The sequence below is a fragment of the Protomyctophum parallelum genome, assembly GCF_964188405.1.
Source record: "Protomyctophum parallelum genome assembly, chromosome: 2".
Taxonomy (NCBI): domain Eukaryota; kingdom Metazoa; phylum Chordata; class Actinopteri; order Myctophiformes; family Myctophidae; genus Protomyctophum; species Protomyctophum parallelum.
The window spans coordinates 7,583,068-7,606,559 of NC_139699.1; the positions used below are offsets into that span (position 1 = coordinate 7,583,068).

Sequence of the window (23,492 nt, forward strand, 5' to 3'; positions counted from 1 at the left end):
TTTCTGAAAAACTTAAAATATTTATATAGCAGAATCAAAATGTTAATTTTTTTGAATACTGTACATACTGTACAGAACCCAAATATGGGTTCCCGATCTGACTGGGTAAAACACCAAAATGGGTTCCCGCCCAGAATGGGTTTAATACTCATCTGGAGAATTCACTATATGAAAATGTCAGGATATAATGTCACTCATCCATTTAGCTGGGTTATTTTCCCATCTATTCAGCCAAGTTAATTATACAACAAGTTGACAACGGTATAACACACCGTCGGAGCTCCGAGGTAGGTAGAACATATTAGTAAGCCAGTGACATGTTCAAAATATAGACATGAATGAACAAAGTCAGTCGGGATCGGGTTGTATGAGAATTCCACTCTTCAAAGTCGGCACTCGTAGCCTCGTAAAGGCAGTGACGTCCCTTAAAAGTGTCAAGTTCTCAGTCTGTCGTCTCCCCTCTGCTCTGTTAACATGGGTGTGGTAAATTCAAGTGGTAAATGAAATGTGAAATACATCCTCTATTGAGAAAACAACAATATAATGTTGACAAAGACACTTCATACATATGGAAACATATTTTTATTCAAATCAATATAGTCTTCAGTTAATTTTGTTACATTTTAAAAGTAGGCTAACTACAGTTTAATTTCAATGGACTTCAATGGGCTGGCCTGCAGTACACCGTTCTAACGTACCAGAAGTGGGGACGCTGTTTCATTTGGGGGCGTGACATTTGTAGTCCCCGTGTGTCTCTATTTAACAAAGGTGCAGACGTTCAGAAATCAGCAGAGAGTGAGCGACGTTTGCGCTACTGTATGCAGAGTTGAAGTGGACTCGGCCCCAGAATTTTTTTCTCTCCCTGGAAATGAAAACGTCTGGGTTTCCGAGGCTAGTGATTCAATGATATGACTCAATTGTCTTTCGAGACAGGGTGTCACGTCAGGTCCTGCTAGATAAGCGAAAACTTAACTCCAAGTCTCCAATTCTCAATAGTTTCAGAATAGAATGTAGCTTGATCCCTATCCCTATTCCCTAGACCTTAGTATGAGCACATCTGTACACGCGCCACAGTGAGAGACCCACACACAGACACCGCCCACTGTAACTTTCATTTTAGTAGATCATTTATCATACTTTAAGAACACATTATGATAAGATAAACGTCTATTGATCCCCAGAGGCAAATGCAGGTATCATAGCTACAGCAGCAAGATTAACACACACACACACTCAGACACAATATATTTCAACTCCACTTAACACTTAATTCACTCACATGTTCTCTTGCCCTTCTTTCTTGATTTCCCAGCCTTGTTCTGAAATATTAATTTGACTTAATTTGCTTAATAGCTTTGAAGAGATCCTGAGGAAATTTCTGTCGATTAATTTGCAATGTGTTAGCTATGTGAAAAAAAGTAAATGGATATGAATAATCGTGCGGGGATGATTGGATACAATTGTGTTCCTGAAATAATGAGGCTTACATCGCTGGAAGCTATATTTATCGGATGTGTGTGTGTGTGTGTGTGTGTGTGTGTGTGTGTGTGTGTGTGTGTGTGTGTGTGTGTGTGTGTGTGTGTGTGTGTGTGTGTGTGTGTGTGTGTGTGTGTGTGTGTGTGGGTGTGTGTGTGTGCGTGTGTGTGTGTGTGTGCAAATCGAGATTGCAGATATATACATTTGATTGAACTATCAGTGGGTTCTAATAGCTCAACTATGGATATGTTAGTGGTATGGCTGTGTTGTTGGTCAGTGGGTTCTAATAGCTCAACTATGGATATGTTAGTGGTATGGCTGTGTTGTTGGTCAGTCATGCCCGGCACCGCTGCACGCATGGTGGGGTGTCTCATTATTTTACCTCCTCAGCAGCAGAGGTTGAATGGCAGCAGTTAGGTCACCCGTGGAGGGAGATGGTGTTTTTATTTTTAATTGAGGGGGGCGTACAGTAGATAGTGTCGGCTTCGAACCAATCCATCCTAATTGGTTTATGGAGAATTCAGAGTTGCATTTTGTCCCGTGGGATGTCGCTGGGTTTGTTGTCATGTTAAAGCGCCTTGGGACTCTCTCTCCGCCTGGTAAACATACACGTGTTATTATTATTTTCTTTTGCGGTACAGCATTTCATTCTTTGGGAAGACATGCTTCTAAATGGATGTCGAGAGTATAATCAACCTCCAGCATTGCATTAGTGCGTGTGTGCGTGCGTGCCGCTGGGGCGTGTTCATGGATCCTGCCGCAAATGAACAAGGAGGCGCTTAGAGGCGCGCCCACGGCCGTCTTGAGTGACAGGCAGGCAGGCAGGCACGCACCGCTGTTAAGAAGAACGTGTATTAGTTTTAATAGTTATTTAGAATTTAATTGTGTCCACAATTCCATGCTGTGTAAATTGCTTTTTTTGCAGCTATTTGTTAGTGAATAACAAATAGCTGCAAAAAAGATATTATCTATCTATCTATCTATCTATCTATCTATCTATCTATCTATCTATCTATCTATCTATCTATCTATCTATCTACTTTAGCATGTTATCTATCCATCCAGCCATGAAAAAAATGAAGTACACCTTAATTAGAACGATTGTTTTATTATATCTATCCATCCATCTACAGTATACCAGTGGTTTTCAGGTGGTCCCCAGCTAAATGATGGAGAGTTATTAAGAGTTGTATTGTGGCCTCGGCCGGGAGGCGAACCCGGGTTTCCCGTTTCAAAGGCACAGTATGTTAACAGTCGACTAAAGAGCCATGGCCTGGATAGCCTGGATTATTATTGATCAACGTCTCCCCTATAGTACCACAGCAATTTACACAGCATGGAATTGTGGCCACAATTCAATTCAAAATACGAACTAATATAACTATTAAAACTAATACATGTTCAAAACCAATAAACAAAGAAAAAAAACTAATACACGTTAAAAAGGCTATTCTGTTAAAAAACGCATCATGCTTTTTTTCTTAACAGCGGTGCGCGCCTGCCTGCGCGCTCGCGCAGCTGACAGCCTGTCACTCAAGACGGCCGTGGGCGTGCCTCTAAGCGCAAAGGCCACGCCTCCTTGTTCTTTTGCGGCAGGATTCATAAACCCTGGGGCATTTTCCCAGCTGTATCGACGATGATCAAGAATAGACAATTAGGCCCAGGCCGTAGCGTAACGGTCTGGGCACCGGACTGGTAATCCAGTCGCAGTGTGCCGCGGGTTCGACTCCCGGACCCGACACGGCCTTTACTGCATGTCATCCCCCCATCTCTCTCCCGTTTCCTGTCAGCCTACTGTCTGTCCCTTCAAAAATCAATAAAAGGCGTAAGCCGCAAAAAAATATCTTAAAAAAAAAAAAAAAAGAATAGACAATTAAAATAGCTCTTTGAAAAAGTAAAAGTCTGATGGCACGGAACACACCACACAATTATCAACCGATTATCAGGCACTGACACTTGTCTCGACAGCCCCATTTCACAACAATGACATGGTGCGTATATGTACTGTATGAGCAGTGGTTGCCAAACCTTTCAGCCCGTGACCCAAAAGAGACATTTTATGAGAGCTGCTTCACGCCGCGTTGCGACGTAGGCTATTTTCACTACATCTTAAACATTTGTTTTCAAATGTATGGAATTTCTTAGATTTTAACATAGCTGTCAAGACAGCTATGTTAAAATCTAAGAAATTCCATACATTTGAAAACAAATGTTGTCAACCAAATGTGTTTTTATTGAAAGGCAATTAAAGGCTAGTAGGCAAGTCTGTTTAATTAATCCGATTTCCCAAACTTTAGTTTTTGCTTGATACGTTTCATATAGAGAAACAATACACTCACAATCTATATACCAAATGAAAGATCGAACTTCATAGATTACACAGCACTTTATATAAAAATGGTCCAATTGACCGGCCTCTGTATCAAATATAAATATATTTCAAGGCAGCAGCGTATGTCGTTCTTCCATGGCCATGGGCCATCGTGTAAATCAATGGGCATAATGCATAATGGATAAGGATAATCGATCTCTTAAAGGCAATGGCATTATGCATAATGTAACGGGTAGCGGAGGTGTTTTAAGGATGGACACAAGGACACAAGATAGCCAATTTAACGGGGGGACACCTCTTACATAAATGCAAAATCCCCAGAATTACAGATAAAATGCCCCTGACGCAAGATAGGGCCCACTGTGTAACGATGAGCGGGATTTTAATATAATAATAATAATAATAATAATATAAAGAAGTCGGCCTCTTGGTGGCGGTATAAAAGGCAGATGTGAAAAATGCAGGCCAAAGGTTTTTCCTTGACCTCTAGGGAGTGTGCAAACTGTGCATTCAACGTTTCACACAGATCGGTGCAGTTATACTGTATGAAAATGTGAAAATCTGCCTAATGGTGGCGCTATAACAGGCCGTTCTGGAAAATTTGGAGCAGAAGTTCTGGCATCGACTCGGCTTTAAATTAATATATCCATTCTACTGAGGCTGCCAGGATTGTTTTATTACCTTTGGAGCACACGAATTTGCGCCTTTGACCCATGAAAATCCACCTGAAAATAGTTGGCTTGTTGTCGAAGAGAAAAATATGCGACCGTAAATCAATCTGCATGCCCATATCCTGTAAGATGTTAAAATGTTGTGTCCCTCTATCCCCATCCAGACCATCAAGGCCACGTCTCCGCTGGGTGATCCCAGAGTCACATACAACCTGGAGGACGGGATGGTGCCGGAGACCAACATGCCGGTCCGCTTCTACCTGACGCCCAACCGGGAGGACAGCTCGGCCTCCATCCTGGTGGCCGAGCCCCTGGACTACGAGACCACCAGGAACTTCATGCTGCGGGTCCGCGCCCAGAACGTTGCGGCCGTGCCCCTGGCGGCATTCACCACCGTCTACATCAATGTCACAGGTGATGGGACTGCGTTTGTGATCTAGACTGGATGTTATGATCTTATGTTGGGGTGTGTGACGATGCAGCATCATTCCATATTTACCGTGGGTGCTGCTAAAACATGATGCAGAAGGATCACATGGTCGGCTCTGGCCGTGGAATAAACCTTGTTTTGACCAAAAATGTCATCTGGGACAAGGAATAGGAGATACAGGCCATTGAAAGAAACAGATAGAATGGGTGTTTATGGGCACGGCGAGCAAGTTGGCGCGATCCAGTGTTATTGACACCAGCTACTGTAGCAACCTGATGCTAACGTGAGTAGCATTATGACTTGATCAATCAAAATCACTATAAAAGACCAATTGCCGTTGATCTATTCTACGGCATTGGCGGGGAGCGTAACATTTATTAATTGCCATTAATTGGCGTAGATCTATGCCAATGGCAGACTAAGTGTTAAGTAAAAGTATCAATACTACAACATAGAATCACTCTGTTTCTAATCCTGGTCACTATACTGCCTCCCCCTGGCCAGCCGGGGCGCCTGATGGAGGGGAAAGGAACTGGTCTCTATACTGCCTCCCCCTGGCCAGCTGGGGCGCCTGATGGAGGGGAAAGGAACTGGTTGGAATAACGTGTTCCTTCCACGCGCTACGTCCAACCAGGGAAACCCCCCCCCCCCTGTTATGTGAAAATAAGCGGCTTGGACGCTCATGCACTGAAGGAAGCATGAGGTCAGTCCGTTGCTCTCCCCAGGTTGGCGGAGGGTAGAGCTCAGGATTCAATTGACACTGGGTGAAAAATGGGTTACAAAATCATGGGATAAATTTTTTAGAAGAAATAATAATCCGGATGCACTTAAGTAAAAGTACAAAAGCATTGGTCTCTAAATGTAGGCCTACTTAAAGTACCAAAAGTAAAAGTACTCATTATGCATAATGTCCCAATTTATACAAAGTATTTAGAAAATAGCGGATATACAAGCTTACATGGCTTTCAGGAATGTAGATGTGATATGTCAGGTTGTCACTGACACTGTAGAGAATGTGAATGAATAACAAGATAAGATAAATGACAAAACTGTTTTATTCGAGAATACAGCTATTATATTATTATTATTATTATTATAAACAACCCATTTTGGGCGGGAACCCCTTTTGGTGTTAGCATTATGCTTTAGCTATTGAAAAATAGCAGATCTACGCGCTACGAGCTTGTAGGGCTGCTATTTTTGAAAAATCGAAGAGCGACTGACACAGAAACATAGCTTTTTCAGAAAACTGTCAGGATGTTGAAGACATTTTTAGAATCTGATCTCAGGTAAAAAAATCGGTTAAGATCTATTATCCCTATAATGAGAGAGAGAGAGAGAGAGAGAGAGAGAGAATAGAAAGGTTTTAGTCACATGCATGTCAGAAAGCTTACAATGGCAAGCATAGTATGGATTAATTATCATGAGGATTAGACTTGTCAGGCAGCACATCATTCAAACATGCATGCATAGAGGCTAGTGCAGAGTGCAACTATAGAAGGACACAGTTCATTATTTTTTTAAATTATTGAAAAATGCGAATGGCTGCCGGCAACACTGGCAAAATCAACATAAAACACTGCATTATAATACACAATACAACACAAGTGTGAAACAACAGATTATTTCCCCCGCTAGGCATAGCCAGCCACCTTCTGCTACAGTATAATACCAATAATATTGCTTTTATTTCCATGTGCTTATTTTTGTTTTTATCCCTAGCATTCAACACAAACACTGTCGACATACTGAATTTTTCACTTTTAAAATTAGTTTTGCAACATTACTGTATTTTAGATATTGTCAGGTGGAAACCTCAAATATCCAAAACGGTTACTTTTCAGCATCAATTAAAAAAACACACACACCCTTTGAAAGGCCTGGTGTAGCTCGACCAAAAAACACACACACCCTTTGAAAGGCCTGGTGTAGCTCGACCAAAAAACACACACACCCTTTGAAAGGCCTGGTGTAGCTCGACCAAAAAACACACACCCTTTGAAAGGCCTGGTGTAGCTCGACCAAAAAACACACACCCTTTGAAAGGCCTGGTGTAGCTCGACCAAAAAACACACACACCCTTTGAAAGGCCTGGTGTAGCTCGACCAAAAAACACACACCCTTTGAAAGGCCTGGTGTAGCTCGACCAAAAAACACACACCCTTTGAAAGGCCTGGTGTAGCTCGACCAAAAAACACACACACCCTTTGAAAGGCCTGGTGTAGCTCGACCAAAAAACACACACCCTTTGAAAGGCCTGGTGTAGCTCGACCAAAAAACACACACACCCTTTGAAAGGCCTGGTGTAGCTCCACCGGCCATGATCATTTTAAACTACAGTACCACGACTGTTCCAGCTCAGGGTTTGGGCTGCTTTGATGTTGTCACCCCTCACCCTATCGTCACAGTGCTTCTGAATGCTGTTTCTTTAACCTGGCATCCTTTTGATTGCCTTGATGTTTGAGTGCTGTTAACCAGGCTTAACTCCCCATCATCATCATCATCATCATCATCATCGCTACTTAATACTGCAGTATCTGCTGGCTGATGGCCTATGGACCTGGCTGCCTACCCAGCATACCCTGGTCACACATTGAACCTCCCAGGCACGAGCACGCACGCACGCACGCACGCACACACGCACGCACACACACACACACAACCTGCGGAATTGTTTTCTTTGTACAGACCTCCACTCCGCCCACCCCTCTCTCTCTCTCTCTCTCTCTCCCCCTTTCCTTTCCATCTCTCCTCATTTTCCATTATCTATCTTAATAAGAAAGCCTTTTAACTCCTCCACAGGGAGGTTAGAAGGAGAAGCTCTATAATGGATTCAAGGAATCTGTAATTCATAGATTTAGACATTTGTGATGAGAAAAGACGACAAAAATGGCTCCTGGACTAGCATTAGACTTAATGGGTTGAGCTATTCTACACATTAATAAAATGCTTCTGGCCTTGAATCAACTATCCTGCAACTGCTTGTGCCAATTATGCCAAACCTTAATTCTGGTTGTCTCTGTTCTACACTCACTAACGTTCAGAAGCAGCTTGTCAAACAGATGATTATTCCTGACACTTCTTCTCTCGCTCTCTCTGTCCTTCTCTAGACGTAAATGACAATGTTCCTTTCTTCACCTCGTCAATCTACGAGGCCTCAGTCACAGAAGGGGCCGAATCAGGGACTCAGGTCTTCCAGGTGTCCGCAAACGACATGGACCTGGGCCTTAATGGCAAGGTGAGCACGCACTCACGCACACACAAAAAGGCAAACTTGCACATCCGGAATGTTGGAAAGAAAATGCTGTACATACATGTACTCAAGTACTGTATATAATTTTACATTATTATACATTTGATAATTATTATTACAAAACACACTAACCACTTCAGCCTTATACTGTATTTTTTTTGGTCATTTGAAAATAGCAGATCTACAGTACTAGTTCACGCTTGTAGTTGAGCTATTTTCAAAATATTCTTTATACATTTTGAACTTTTAAATGGGACATTCTGCACAATGAGTACTTTTAGTTTTGATACTAAGAATAGTTTGATGCCAAAAATGTGTTTTCTAGATTGTGGTATTAATACCTTTACTTAAGTACAAAATGTCAGTTCTTTTCCCACCACTGATAAACTGACAAACATCTCTCTTCTAAATGGTGTTGCTCTTTCAGCGTGCCCAATTGAGGTAACTGATTAGGAGAGATGCACACACTGCTGGGCAGAGTGCACCTCTTCACCTCTCAACTCATATGTTTATCAATTCAGCCTGGCCTTCTGTGGAGCAGACAGGAAATCCATACTTTCCTAAGTGCCTCTACACTAAGACCTCTCTACCCAACTTCAAAATAATACCATTAGAGCAGACAGCCATTCCCAACCTTTGGGCCGGGGTCCACTGCCGTGCTTTTTGGAGTGGGCCCAGATTTTAATAACATACCAAATGATATATATATATGTATGTGTGTGTGTGTGTGTGTGTGTGTGTGTGTGTGTGTGTGTGTGTGTGTGTGTGTGTGTGTGTGTGTGTGTGTGTGTGTGTCATGCCACCTCGTGGCCCATCCCTCATAGGATCATATGACACCTTGTCATACAGACACAGTTACAATTATTCGGATATACACGTCTTTTTACACTGGTTACCAGTAATGCTGATCGTCTACTCTACATGAGTACAACAAAACTAAAATAATCAAAACAAAACAGCCCTTACTGGCTGTACATTGCTTTTTTCCTTAGGTCCCAGGCTTTTTCTAGATAGTTTGCCAATTTAAGTGAATATACAAATAAACGGCTGATCAATTGTGCATCATTTAAATCCATCAAATCATCATAGTTTATATTATTAAACAGTTTTTCTTTGACCCTCCCATAAAAGGGACAATACAAAACAAAATGATACTCATTCTCTATTTCATTGAGATGACACATTTGACAGATTCGATCTTCTTCATCCAACCCAACATAGCGACCAGTTTCAATGTAAAGTGGCAATATACTTCCTCCAATCTGAGCACAGAGTGATCTTTTTTTCTTTGGTAAATTAAATAAAACATAGTTTTCATATTTAATTTCCCTATATGTACGTCATTTTGGTTTACTCCAGATCTCTTTTGGCTGACGCGAGCGTGTTTGTGTGTGTGTGTGTGTGTGTGTGTGTGTGTGTGTGTGTCTCTTACGCAAGTGGGATTATTGTACACAGCAGAGTCCATTTTGTACACCGTCATAGTTAAAAGTAGCACATTGAGATAATATCCTTCTGTGAGACGTGTGGATGGACTGGCTCTCTGCTCAGAAGAACATTATGGAGTGTTCATTTAACTCAGAGAATGACAGTGTGTTTTAACAGTGGGAGAACAACGGCGACTCTGGGCGATACAAATCTCCTAGTGGGCGTTCCTGCTGTCATTATGTCCTTATTGGTGGTATGGAGTGTATACAAAGCAACACATGCATTTTATTGACTATTGCCGGACGATGTCGTCCAAAGATACCATATTTTCATGTTTTCTGGCAACGTTCCTCCACCCCACTTTTTGACTATCGCCTCTTCGCCAGTAGTTGCCGGGTCCCATAGTAGACAGATAACGCACTTCCCCGGAAAATATGTCAGGCTATCGCCTGCTGTTACAACGCTCTGTGAGGATTTGACTGTCTTCTGCTCTGGGCAACACATTACTTCCACTCACGTTGCTGTGTTTCTTTTAAATAGCAGATCCTCAGCGAGTAGCAGTATATTTACTCAAGTATATAAGTGCAATTTTCACTTTATTTACAGTTACAGTTTGTTGATGTTACATTCCCTTATATGTCTAGGGGTAACTAAAGGATGCAACAAGGCTGGCAAGTGAACGGTTGTTTATTCACGGTGCTTCAATAAGGTTAATATACAATAGAAAGAAGGTATACAGTAAATACAATTTTCAACAGTATAAATATATAATATGGAAATATATATAATACAATGTATTATAATTGCAAATTTACAATGTACAATTTAGGAATTTACCACATGTTCTTATCCAGAGTGATTTACTAAGTGCAAAGTAAATGGCATGGACCTTTATCGACAAACAACAGGGTAAACGTAGAAAAACAATTAATAGTGCATGATGTCAAGCTCAGAACACTACATTTTCGAAATCATAATAATTATACCTGTAGTGTTTTTCATCTGATCGCAGTTTTTGGCTTTTAAACCTGTGACATTTTCTTTTAGGATTTTGAACAGAATAATCAACATAGTGTCTTAATTGCCTCCACTGCTCACGAAGCTTTTTGGAAACAATGACTATTCAAATAGTCGGAAATAACAAAAATATTCAATAATTATGAAAAGCTATACTCCTGTAGAAAGTTTGTCATACAGTATATTAATTGACTTGTATTGACCCTATAAGCAATTTAGTAGCCTACTGTATATAGTATTGTCACACTCTAATGGTACAGATGTCTGGCCCATGGACTTATGGTAAATGGTAAAAGCAACTAAGTTACCAGGTAAACATCAAACATAGCATGCTGCATCTGTCTAAACAACATGCTATCTATATAATATTATTAGAATGTGTTGTAAAGCAAACATATGACTATATAAATAACATAACATGAACAAGTAACCAACCTACAGTACATCTGCACAGTATTACTATGACATCCATCTATCAAAGAAATAGCCATGCAAGGAAAGACGAGTGCTAGAGGGTTGAGCTGCAGACTAGTCTGAAGGAGTTCGTGTGTAGCCCTGACTGTGTTCATTTCACAGCTTGGGAGACAGGAGGAAGAAGAGTCTGGGATGCTTGGAGCGATGGCCAGTGTGTCATAGCAAATAGTCTAGTCTCAACACAGACGTCCTAGCTTCCTCAATTTTGAAAATGCTCCCGTCTGTAGTTCGTTAGCTCTGAAAATGAGTCGCCTGTGCAGTCATGTAAATATGTCCTACCGTGACTGTGAACCAAATTAGTTTACTATAGTTTTGGTGCAGATTTTCTTTGCTATACATCTAAGCTAGATGTATAGCAGAAATGGAAATTGTACATGTATTTTAAAGTGCATTTATTTGAACACTGAGTTGTGATTAGTTTGAATACCCCTCTGGCCTGTAGAGCGAGGTGATCAGCTTCCTGTCTTCAACTTTTACCGGACTCTCTGTAGAATTTGAAGATTGTGGAAGAGATAGTCTGGCTTGAGAGACTACGTGGGGACAGACATCCTTTGCCAGCTGGAGAGTTTGGGAAGGGGTAAAGGTGTGGGTCATGCCCTGCCCTGGCCTGCATGCCTTGATTGCCTTATACCTGTAGGACAAGTGTTTTGAATCGGATGCAGGCAGCAACTGCAAGCCAGTGAAGAGAATGACAAAGTTGGTTCAGAAGAGTAACATCACATTAAAGACACCCAGAAACATTGATAACAGTATACAGACACAAGCACACCTTATACAAGCACCCCGCCTGGTGCAGAACAAGAAGACGTTGTCTATTAATAATTGAAGGCTTATAGGTGTGACGGGGCATTCTGGATCAATCGAAGGCGTTTAGGTGAGCAGGCTGACGGGAGGGAGTTGGAGCAGTCAAGCCTAGAGATGACTGAGGGCCGGGGCTTGGAGAAGGACCTGGGCAGACTGCTTAGTGAGGAATTAAGGGTCTGATCCTCCGGATGATGTACAGCCCAACCTACAGGATCAAGTGTGACATACGTAGGACTTGAAGGTGTGTGTCAACAGCATAACTGGAATAACCTTCGGAGCTTGTGAGCAGAAATGACAGAGTCTAGGTACCATCACCTATTGCCTGTCATTTTTTAAATTATTAATATTATTTTTTGTATCATATCATAACTTCAGCGGCCCCCTGCGGTCGCGGCCCACCGGGGATATGCCCGGTACGTCCTGTAGCCAGTCTACCCCTGCATCCATCTGAAAATATGTTGTTCCAGGAACCCACCAGAAGCAAGGATTTGAGTAAAAAATGTTCGCCCTGAATATATTCAATGATTTGCGCCACATTTCACGATTTAACAAAAAAAAATACAGATCTACAAGCTCATAGTGTGGCACCGAGTGCCGCACTTTGAGTTTGAGCTATGTTTCGATAGCTCAAGTATGACATAATGCTTAAAACACCAGAAGGGGTTCTTGTCCAGAGTGGGTTAAAGGAAAGGCGTGATACCAGTTTGTAGTTTAGTACCGTAATCATAAAAGTTTGGTGTCATTACTCATTCGTAATGAGCAGTGAGGTCGGAGAGCAAGATAACGAGGTAGTGACACACGGCAAGTTTATTAACCACATATAGAGGATGTTCTGTGTACCGTACATAATGTGGATAGAAGATGTGAGTCATGTGGGAGTTATGTGAGTCATGACTGATACCGAAATGAGCAAGATGCGATATGAATTAATACTTTTTTAAACAAGATGATCTAACAAGTAGCTGGCGGTTTTCTCACACTTTGGCTTACATTGTGGCCTACATTATCTAAAACGCTAATGTTACTGCTGCTGAATTAGTTACATTTTCGCTAGAGACTATCAAATATGAGGGACTGACTGTCATAAACGATACAGAGGCACCTCCCCGACAATATCGCTGAGGCAGTTTGTTTATTTTTGGACCACAATGCTTATATAAGACAATTTCAAGATGACCCCATGTTATTCTCCATTGAGAAAAACGTCCATGAACCAGGGGATGAGCGAGTGACGTCAGGACTTCGGCGCGATAGGCTACATTTGTTTTATATTACTATTTAACAGCAATATTATGGATAATATAGCTAGCATTATGTATGACACCTGGATTTACCCAAGGAATAAAGGTTATATTATCTATTGAAACAGACAGACAGACTTTATGTCTGTGAGCACAGCTGTCCTGTGCTCTCATTGGCTGTAATACAGAACTTTTCGGGATGCTGGCGCAAACCCGTTCATACTGTAGTCCAGTCAGCGAGAGAGCCAAATATCAAACCTGCTATATATAGATATTCAGAAACGCTCGGGAAGGCACTGTTGTGACAAAAAGAGAGCTGAGCCAGAAGGCAAAGCTCCCTGTCTACCGAGCAATCTTCGTTCCTACACCTATGGTCATGAAGTGTGGGTCATGACTGAAAGAATAAGGTCGCAAATACAACCAAAATTAGTTTTCTTCGACGGGTGGCTGGCATCTCCCTTAGAGATAGGGTGAGAAGTTCAGTCACCTGAGAGAGACTCGGAGTAGAATTGCTGCTTCTTCGCCTGGAAAGGAGCCAACTTAACCTCGGGCATCTCCCTAGGGAGGTCCTTGAGGCACGTCCCACTGGGAGGAGACCCCGAGGCAGTTTGGAGGAAACACATTGACTCATTGGCCTTGGAATGTCTCGGGAGGAAGTCACTAATGTTGCTCTGGAGAGGGAAGCACACTGGTGGAGTTGTACTGTAGCTCCACCAGTGTGGACTTTACGTCAGGGGTGGTTTGTTAGGAGCATGAGGGGAATCCTGGAAGTGGTGGTTTTGGAAATCCGGGGGCCGGGTGGAAGGAGCGGTGGAGCTGGGTTTGTGGAGGGAGCCTGCAGGAACAAAACAGAGGAACAAAGTTAGAACAAAAACAGCAGATCTATATCTATCTATATATATATTTCTATAAGAAAAACTCCCTAAAGCAATAATAGCAGATCTATATATGAACAACTCGCTAGCACGCTAGTTTAGTACCGGCTTCTCACTTGTACTGTAACCCCTCCTCAGATCAACTCTGGGGGTTAACAGTTGAGGCAAAACAACTACATTGTAGAGAGAGAGGGTAGGTGTGCACAGCATTAAAACAAAAGCCCTTACAAAGCACACCGGTATGTTGTGTTCAGTGGCGCAAGATTGTGCCAGAACTAGAAGGCACTGGGAAATGATCAGTGTTCGAGGTTCAACATTGTACTTTATTATTACATCTTGTGTACAGGTAAGACTAAAACTTATTTTGGTTTGGAAATATCTGAAGGAACATTTCCACACAAACTTGAAAAAGTATTCAGATGTCACTGAAACCAATTAGATTGTATGACTTTTTGGGGAGGCATACTATCATCCGACAGAGCATTGCTCCGAAGGAGGTAGTGGTGCACTGCGGGTCGGGAGAGGGTTGCGGTTAGGTTTAGGTGTCTGCCCCGGGGGAGGTTAGGGTTAGGGTGAGGTAGGAGGTAGGTTGTCGTTCGGACCAATGCTCCGTCGGATGAAAGTACTGCACTCGACTTTTTGTTCTCTTTTCTTTTTCAAGACTGAAATGAATGCCTTGGCTTTCATCATTTACAAATACTGTGGTCCAGTTCAAATGAGAAATATATAATTGTACAGGCTGCAGGCTGGTGAACAGCAATTTATTTTCAGTTGCTTCTCAGCATTATTAAACAGGACAGTGTTTTAGAGAGACAGGAAATTGAGAGAGAAGATGACTGGAGCAGTCTCAGGTCCTCAAGACTCGTGGAGAGCATCTGCTTCTCCAGGCACACCACTTATCATTTTGATTTTGATTGGTGGTGGAAAAGTTATCAAAAAATGTGGTACTTAAAAGTAACAAATGTAAAAATAGTTATTATGCAGAATATCCCATTTCACAAGTTTTCAAATCAACGCTTGCTTCCACTGCGGTCGGTCAATGAAATGTCCACTTCCATTATAACCGCGATCTTTAGCTACGTTTTTTTATTCATTATACAGGACGTCGATGATAAAAGCAAAAGTATCCAGCGGCAGATCCATAATGATAACTGATAATGATGATAACTATACTTCTGGTTCACTGGGGTGAATCAAAATAAAACGTACGACTGAAGGCTGCGGTGTGCATGCGCGGCAGAGAATTATTTAATTAATTTAGTGACAATTGAATGTCTCTCATTCTGAATTAGATGTTTCCTGTTGTTCCTCTGTTATGGTTCTGACTTCATTTGCTTTGACCAGATCTCCTACTCGTTGCTGGCTGACCGCAGCGGGGACCACCAGTACTTCCGCATGGACCCAGAACTGGGCTCCCTCTACACTGAGACCGTGTTCGACCGCGAAACCAAAGGCTCCTACCTGCTGGAGGTCCAGTCGGTGGATGGCTGGGAGTCTGCCCGGCCTGGGAAACATGGACAGCCCAACTCTGGTATGGCACAGTGTGCTTCTGTTTAACTGCAGCAGAGTCCGATTGTGGTCTGTGTGTGTGTTTGTGTGCGTGTGCGTGTGCGTGCGTCTATGTGCGTGTACAGGTCCATGTGTACATATTCAGTAAGGCGAACAATATTATGTGTGGTAAATATGGCTGTATATGATATGACCATGCTCAGGGTCATCTATTCAATTACAGATTCATAATATCATCTAATGACGAGGTCAGCCCATTGTGGAATAAGAGTGGTTAATGGATTATTATAACAAGTATTTGCTTATATAGATGAAGTCTACAGAACGAATTCCAATTCCCTAGATGCTAGCAGTGCTTTTAATGACAAGGACTGGATTGTAATTGAATATGCCTACTCATGGTACGGGTCACATTGGAATTAGAAATAAGGGCAATTGGAGTGGAGACAGAGGAGCAGATATACTGTAGCTTTTAGACAGCTGGTCTCTAGATGTCATTTAGGGTTCATTTAAGAGTCTTCATTGAGGGGAGCGGCAGCCATAAGCTCTCTCTCTCTCTCTCTCTCTCTCTCCCTCCCTCTCACACGCATAAACACATCTGCTCCTCGCTTTCTCTGAGGACTCCAGGCCATTTCTTCTTGTCACCTCCTGCCAGATTAATGCATGCACACATTAAAATCCTCAGTGCTCTGCGAGTGTGCCAGTAGGTAAATGAACACTGCAGATCTTTTACGGCCCAAGCATCCGTGTCCCAACGTTTAATAGAGAGAGAGACAGCCAAGGCATTGATGAAGCAGAAGAAACTATATTCATGAATAATATGGAATATATTAATGGACAGTCTCTCCACGTTTTGCTTATTATGATTTGTGTGACAGCGTGTGTGGGGCCCAAGGTGAAGATGGTCTGTGGGATTTCATTCATTTTATTTATGTATTTTATGAATGTTGGATAAGGATTTACGCACACATAATGCAAACACAACACACACACACACAAACACACACACACACACACACACACGCACGCACGCACGCACGCACGCACGCACGCACGCACGCACACACATTTCATATTTGTGCACAAACACATAATTTGAAAGCAAAGCCTTGTTGACATCTGCTCAGCTAGAGAAGCACAAGGACACACATAATGCTTTGTGCCTGCCCTGCACTAATACAAGTCTGTAAACACACATTGTACAGGTAGGTCGTTGTTTTGATATGGGTGACAGAAGAAGTGGATTTGGTTAGGTTACAGAATTGGACCTCAAACCAATGGCTTTGTGTGTCAACCTTCGCACTGACAAAGCTACACAGTAAAATTATCTCTGTTAATTTGACTTCCAGTGGTTAAAAAAACAGACACAAATGGATCCATTCCTGTGTTCTTTGGGGGCGTGTTCTCTCCTCCGCATCATCAGTGCCCATACACGGGCCTTGTACGGAAAGGGCCTTCCTGTGTGGATTTTGCATATTACCCCCATGTCAACTAGCGTAGGTACGCTAGAACATGCAGTAATCCTGGTCTCTATACTGACTCCCCTTGGCCAGCCGGTGCGTCTGACGGAGGGGAAAGGAACTGGTTCAAATACCGTGTTCCTCCCACGCGCTACGTCCAACCAGGGAAACTACCCTGTATCCGGTGAAAATCATTTATTTAAAGACGTCTAATTTCCTGGGCCTGGCGTCGTCATGAAAGGGCGTGGGACTGCGACGCTCTATAGTGAGAACACGCTCTTCCATTGCTTTTTTGTCCCACTTCAGTTGGTGGAGCTACGCCCTGAGATAAACGCTGAAGAGATCACACAACCCTGCTTTATTATGTTTCGAGTCACACCCAAACTGTGCATATCCGAACTACGTGCAGACTTGGAACAGAGACTACCGATCCCATAGCCTCAGTACGGTGAAAAATGCATGAGAAGTGGCCACATAACTGCATAAAATGTCCCCCATCCGCCAATTGGTCGTTATGTCACTGTAGCGTGCTGAGTGCCACTGTGCGTTCTTGCCGACCCCATTGTGTAATTAAACCTTCAGCCCTTTATTGACTGTACACAACAACAACGGCCTTACTGGCTCTGCTGCTTGTCATGCATTTAAATCAAAGTCCTTTATAACTGTGCACCGTTGATTCCCATGTCTCCATGGCGTTGTGTGTATGTGAACTGTAGAAACCAGTTCCATGGGACTATGACTGGAGATCCCATAGCTTGTGGGGAACACAATAATCATTACAGGTCCCAGAGAAAAAAATTAAGCTTAAATTTGTGAAAAGTGAAGAATCAGCTTCCTTACTCTCTACAAGACATGATGCAGGAAGTGTGATTGATTGACTGAGAGAGAGAGATGGAGAGATTGATTGTTAAACCCACTGAGGAGAAAAACAATCAAGACATCGTTTTCTTCATTTAATAGGATGCTTGCCAATGCTTTTCAATTTGGCAAATCCTTCTAAATGGAAAACATATTTGAATGTGTTTTTGTATCCTAACTCACATGCAACGATAGCTAAATGCCTGTATCGAGCAAAAAAAATGAAAATAATTGTGCATCAGGTCGCATCGGTCTGCTCAGCAGTCATTGTGCAGACGCCTGCCACGTATAGTTGCTGAATACGAATTGGGCTTAATATGAACAGAGATTTACACTGAGTAACGCTTCTCACAACCACGACCAGTATTACATGCATTAGCTGCATTTGTCATTTTGACATGTCTGCTCTTAGCAGTCTGCTTGGAGTTCTGCAGATTTGTTGTTGATGATGACTCTGCACCTCCCACTCAAGGACATCAAGTTTGTTCTGAGGAGAAATTACGTTCCCAAGCCTTTTCTTCCATGACATTATTACATCATGCCCTTGTACTGAGCAAAGTGCACTGCTCTTAGAGGTAACGAAAAGTGATCATTTAATTGGTCATGATTAAAACCACCCCAACCCACATTTCATTGTGTGTGTACTCCGCCCTGCTCCAGTTTAGAAAATGTCAAAGTCTGTCTGACCAAAATAGGGTCGTGAATGTTTAAATTAAAATTGAGGAATTTACAATTTAGGCAATTTAGGCTTAATCCAGACCGATTTACAGTAAGCAAGACCAACACAGTCACATAGTAATACATCAAATACATAAAAATGTTATATCAGGATCAGCTAATAACCTAATGACATCTGTCTAACAGTAGAATAGCTGTACAATAAAACTGAATATACACTAGAGTGCTATGTCTACACAATATGATATCTAAATTACATAAGTTTAGACTTTGCACACTCCTGCAAGGTCGTCGACTGGCTAGGTCAAGTGCTACGGGCTAAGGTGGAGTCTGAAGAGGTGAGATTTCAGCTGGTCCTCACAGGTGACTGCACTCAGAGCATTCAGACTCTTGACCTCAGGTAGAAGGGAGAGTAGGAGATTGGCTGAGGGGGAATAGGAGCAAGGCAAGGTAGGGGCAGAAGCAATGGTAAAACAGTCACTTTTGGCCACTGTAGAGGCCTTGGTCATGATAGAAACATGGAGGGAAAGGATTCAACCACGACATATTGCATGGACAAATGAAGGATCCACGGACGGACGGGCTGTCACAGTTCAAATCTGTTGATCTGTTGATGTCATCCCTTCATCAGATCTGTTGATGTCATCCCTCCATCTCTCTCTCACTCCGTCAAAAACATCATGGAATCAGAATCAGATTAATCTGCACATATAAAGTTAAATGTGGGGTGGTGTTTGCCCCCAAAGACTCCCCTGCTCTCTCTCTCTCTCTCTCTCTCTCTCTCTCTCTCTCTCTCTCTCTCTCTCTCTCTCCGTGCTGCATTCTGAACACGTTGAATTCTGGGCGGCTGTGACTTGTTTTCTTAGTACTCTGAGGGCTGCGTTTGCTTGCGATCTGTGGTGTGCAACAAACTGTAAGCCTACCTCGCTACCCGGCTTAAATAATTTATCTCATCTCGGAGAGAGAGTATTGCAAATGATGTTCCTTTTGATTCCAATATCAAAGGGAGCATATCATATTGGTTCGCCCCTATCTCGCCTCTCTCTCTCTCCTTTCTTTGAGCAATCCCCTTTACACCTCTCACCCCGGGGTGCTTTTACTGCCAAGCTCTGCTCAGGGTTTTCCTCCGTTTGAAAGAAGAAGAAAAACTCAGACGCCCACGAGGATTAGAATGAGAGAGGCATAGAGAGATTAAGGACGTGATAGAGACTGATTCATGAAATGATAAATAATGTCCACGTGGAAGTCATCTTTGTTGTCTGCTGGTGTGTGTGACTGTGTGTGTGTGTGTGTGTGTGTGTGTGTGTGTGTGTGTGTGTGTGTGTGTGTGTGTGTGTGTGTGTGTGTGTGTGTGTTGCGTGCGTGCGTGCGTGCATGCGTGCGTGCGTCCTTTGCACTTGCCTATCTAATACTTGAGCTATATACGTGTCTGCTGGGGTGTGTGTGTGTGTGTGTGTGTGTGTGTGTGTGTGTGTGTGTGTGTGTGTGTGTGTGTGTGTGTGTGTGTGTGCGCGTGTGTGTGTGTGTGTGTGTGTGTGTGCGAGCGTGCATGGCGACGGGGTTGGGGGGGAGGGATTGACAGACAAATGTGCATGTTCAGGCTGACAGAATAAGAACAGCCTCATGTTTTTTTATTATATATTTTCCTATCTCCTTTCTCTAATCTCTCGCTTTTCTCTTTTCCATGTGTCTCTCTGGTGTTACCCCCCTCCCTCCCCCACATCTCCTCTCTTGTCTTTTTCCCTGCCTGTCAGACACGGCATATGTGCGTGTTTTCATCAGCGATGTGAACGATAACAAGCCGGCGTTTGCTCAGGCGGCCTATGAAGTGGCGGTGGATGAGGACGCTGACGTGGGCTTCCCCATCCTGACTGTCAGCGCTAACGACGGAGACGAGGGTGAGTGAGTCGTGCAGCGGAATCGGCTTCATTGTCACGTACATCACCCAATAACAGGTGTGAAAGATGTGGGTGAAGTTCTTGCTTGGATGAGCACTCAGTGTTGGCGCGATAGGAAGAGTTTTAGAATAGGGAAGAGAGAATATATAGCGAGAAAGGGAACACATAGTACAGAACAGGTCTCTGTACGTAGCAGGAAGCCGTAGACAAAAATACAGAAAGTTCAATATACGTACATAAACTACATATGCAGTGGTGGCACTGCTGGCACTTTGAGGAGGCAGAAATGCTTCCTTGTGCAGGTTAATACAATTTAAAATCAGTCTCATGTGCACGAAAAAGTACTCAATTGTTTTACTTCAGTAAAACAATTGAATTAAAGTTCACAATGCGTCACTAATTTATGACATTTCTTAGATATTTATTTATGAAATTTCAAGCAAAAGTCCAGAATTCCAAATGTATAAAAATCATTTGAAAATAGCAGATCTACAAGCAATTGTGTGGTTGTAGATTGTCTTTTTTCAAATGGCCGAAATGTAGGGCTGAAGTGGTTAATCTGTTTTGTAATACTAATCAAAACAAAATAACTACTAGCTAAAGTTTTCAAATAATTGTAGTGCAGTAAAACTACGATATAGTAGATGTAAAGGTATGAGAAATACTCAAGTAAAGTACACATACTGTACCACAAAATTGTACTTAAGTCCTGTACTTGAGTAAAGGTACTGGTTTTAGGAAAGTTGATATTTGTATGTATTTTCTTTGTGAATCCACATTTGTTTAACCCATTTAGACCTGAAGTCGATTCTACAAAATGTCTTCTATACATCCTGACAGTTTTCTGAAATACCTATGTTTCTATGTCAGTGGTTCTCAAACATTTTCATGTCAAGGACCACCATGTAATTGGCCGCCAACCCCCATCTAAGAATATGTTGTTCCAGGGACCCCCCCCTTCCCCCCCAGAAGCAACAGTTTGAGTAAAAACTTGTTCTGAAATATTATATATTCAAAGGTTTGCGCCACATTTTCACGCTTTCAAAAATTGCAGATCTAGAATCTACACATACCGATATATAGATATTGCCCTCACAATTGGTACTGGTGATTAACAACCATCGCTGTGGTGCCATCTATCGTCTTGTGTAGTCGTATTTTCGCGTTCGATAAAACATACACCGCTGTGCGTTATTATTATCTTGCGTGGGTTTTTATGTGTGGCGGACTCATAAATCGCTTTTACTGCAGCCTTTTTTAACACCCGAGAAAGTGTTGTAAACTACTCGCCTCCATCCAGCACACTGTAGATCACATGCAGTGTTTGATGATTTCCCCTGTAGTCTAACCTCTAAAATCACCCCCACACCAGTGAGATCAAAGCTGAGCAGGGGGAACAAATGAAGCCCGACACACACCGTCTGCGACCGCCGCGGCACAGTATTGCCGCACGCCATAGCCGCACGGCAACACCAACAGGACGCGGCGCGCTACCACGCGGCTGGGGAGTTTTGTTGACTATTCCATTGCCACACCCACGGATAGCCGGGTGGAGGCCGCGCGGCAACGCCTGGAAAATAGAACAGCGGTGCATCGGCGCGGCAGGCGAGGCGTGACCGCGCGCCAGCGCGCGTCGGACGCAGCCGGTGTGCGATAAGTTCATTGAAAATAATGGAGGCGGCTGTGTCCGCCGCGCGGCGATGCGCGGGGGACGCAGCCGGTGTGTGGTGGGCTTGAGGCTCCCAGTTTATTGGTGCAAAGATGGTCTGGATGGTGTGTGTGACTGAGGGACTGCCATTGGATCTTTTTGAATTTTAGTTTTTCTTTCATGTCATATGAAAGCAGGGAATCATAGCTTCAAATTGACATATTGGTTGTTCAGTTTGACCCACCAGTCTTACAGAAAACAGCGAGTTGAGAAAACGGGCTTGAAATGTTCACTTCTGTGGTCTCTAACATCACACCTAGCTACATCATTTATTTCATATTTACATGTCGATTTCAGCTCTGACACTTATTTCAGACATGCTCTAGTATGTGAAGAGTCTGCCTGTGCTATTAACTCATTTTTTTGGCAAAAAAAAAAGAAAAAAGTCTCCTCTGGTGAAAAGCTGGAATTTGCGCGATGGCAGGCTCTCAGTCAAATCTGGTCACACATTTCTGTGTTATCACTGCTGTTGTATCCTATACTGACTGACTCACAGACCAGCGAGGAGCCCCCACCGGGAGGGGGTAGAGCCTTCGTCCTATACTTCCATCACTCCCTGCTGACAGATACCGCCCCAGCCTGTGGGATTGCGTGCAGTGACAATTATCACCTACTCCGCCCGGGTTCCCTCCCCAATTGGCCAGTTGTGTTTGTGTAGACACAGTGGATTTGAATCCGTAACCTCCCCGTGGTGGTGGGCAGCCGGGCAGGCACGTGTCCACTGTGCCACCCGAGCGCCTGTTCTGTCTGTATATTCTGTATGAGGCCACACTGTCTACTTACTCCTTCCCAACAGTTCTCCCAGTGATCAGACAACATGCAAATTCACATGGTACAAACTAACTCATGCATGCATGCATGCAGTGCACACTCGCACACAGGGAGGTTGTGTGACAGGTCTATCGTGTGCAGGCAGGCAGATCATTTCTTCTCATTTGTGGGGAGGCAAGAAGATTTGGTGGACTCTTTTACTGAGAAGTGGAGAATGAGGTTGTCTGCATGTGTGTGCGCGCGTGTGCACGTGAATGTGTGTGTGTGTGTGTGTGTGCGCGTGCGAGAGAGAGAGAAATAGAAGAGAGGAGGAGAGGGAGGCGGAGCTGCATATTATGAGCCATTCATCATACTGGAGAGCAGTTCTGTACACCTCACCCCTCACTGTGATGAATCACCCTCTCTGCACCCCGCAAGAGCACACATCACATACTGTACAGTACTGTTCTCTCTCTCTCTCTCTCTCTCTCTCTCTCACACACACACACACACACACACACGCATGTGTGTGTGTGTGTGTGTGTGTGTGTGTGTGTGTGTGTGTGTGTGTGTGTGTGTGTGTGTGTGCGCTCGCTCGCTCGCACATCCCAGATGCCTTCTCGAGCAGTCATC

The 23,492-nt window shown here is 43.2% G+C and overlaps 1 protein-coding gene across 1 annotated transcript in view; it reads left to right on the plus strand.

Annotated features, from left to right (window-relative positions):
* LOC310877409 (neural-cadherin) overlaps positions 1 to 23,492 on the plus strand; it is a gene marked incomplete at both ends in the record, with an annotated part of 328,331 nt that overhangs the window by 154,645 nt on the left and 150,194 nt on the right. The window contains 4 exons of the mRNA XM_083791243.1: positions 4,644 to 4,893; positions 8,020 to 8,147; positions 15,343 to 15,529; positions 20,258 to 20,401. Coding sequence (XP_083647369.1) covers positions 4,644 to 4,893; positions 8,020 to 8,147; positions 15,343 to 15,529; positions 20,258 to 20,401 — 709 coding nt within the window. The remainder of the gene's footprint in view (positions 1 to 4,643; positions 4,894 to 8,019; positions 8,148 to 15,342; positions 15,530 to 20,257; positions 20,402 to 23,492) is intronic.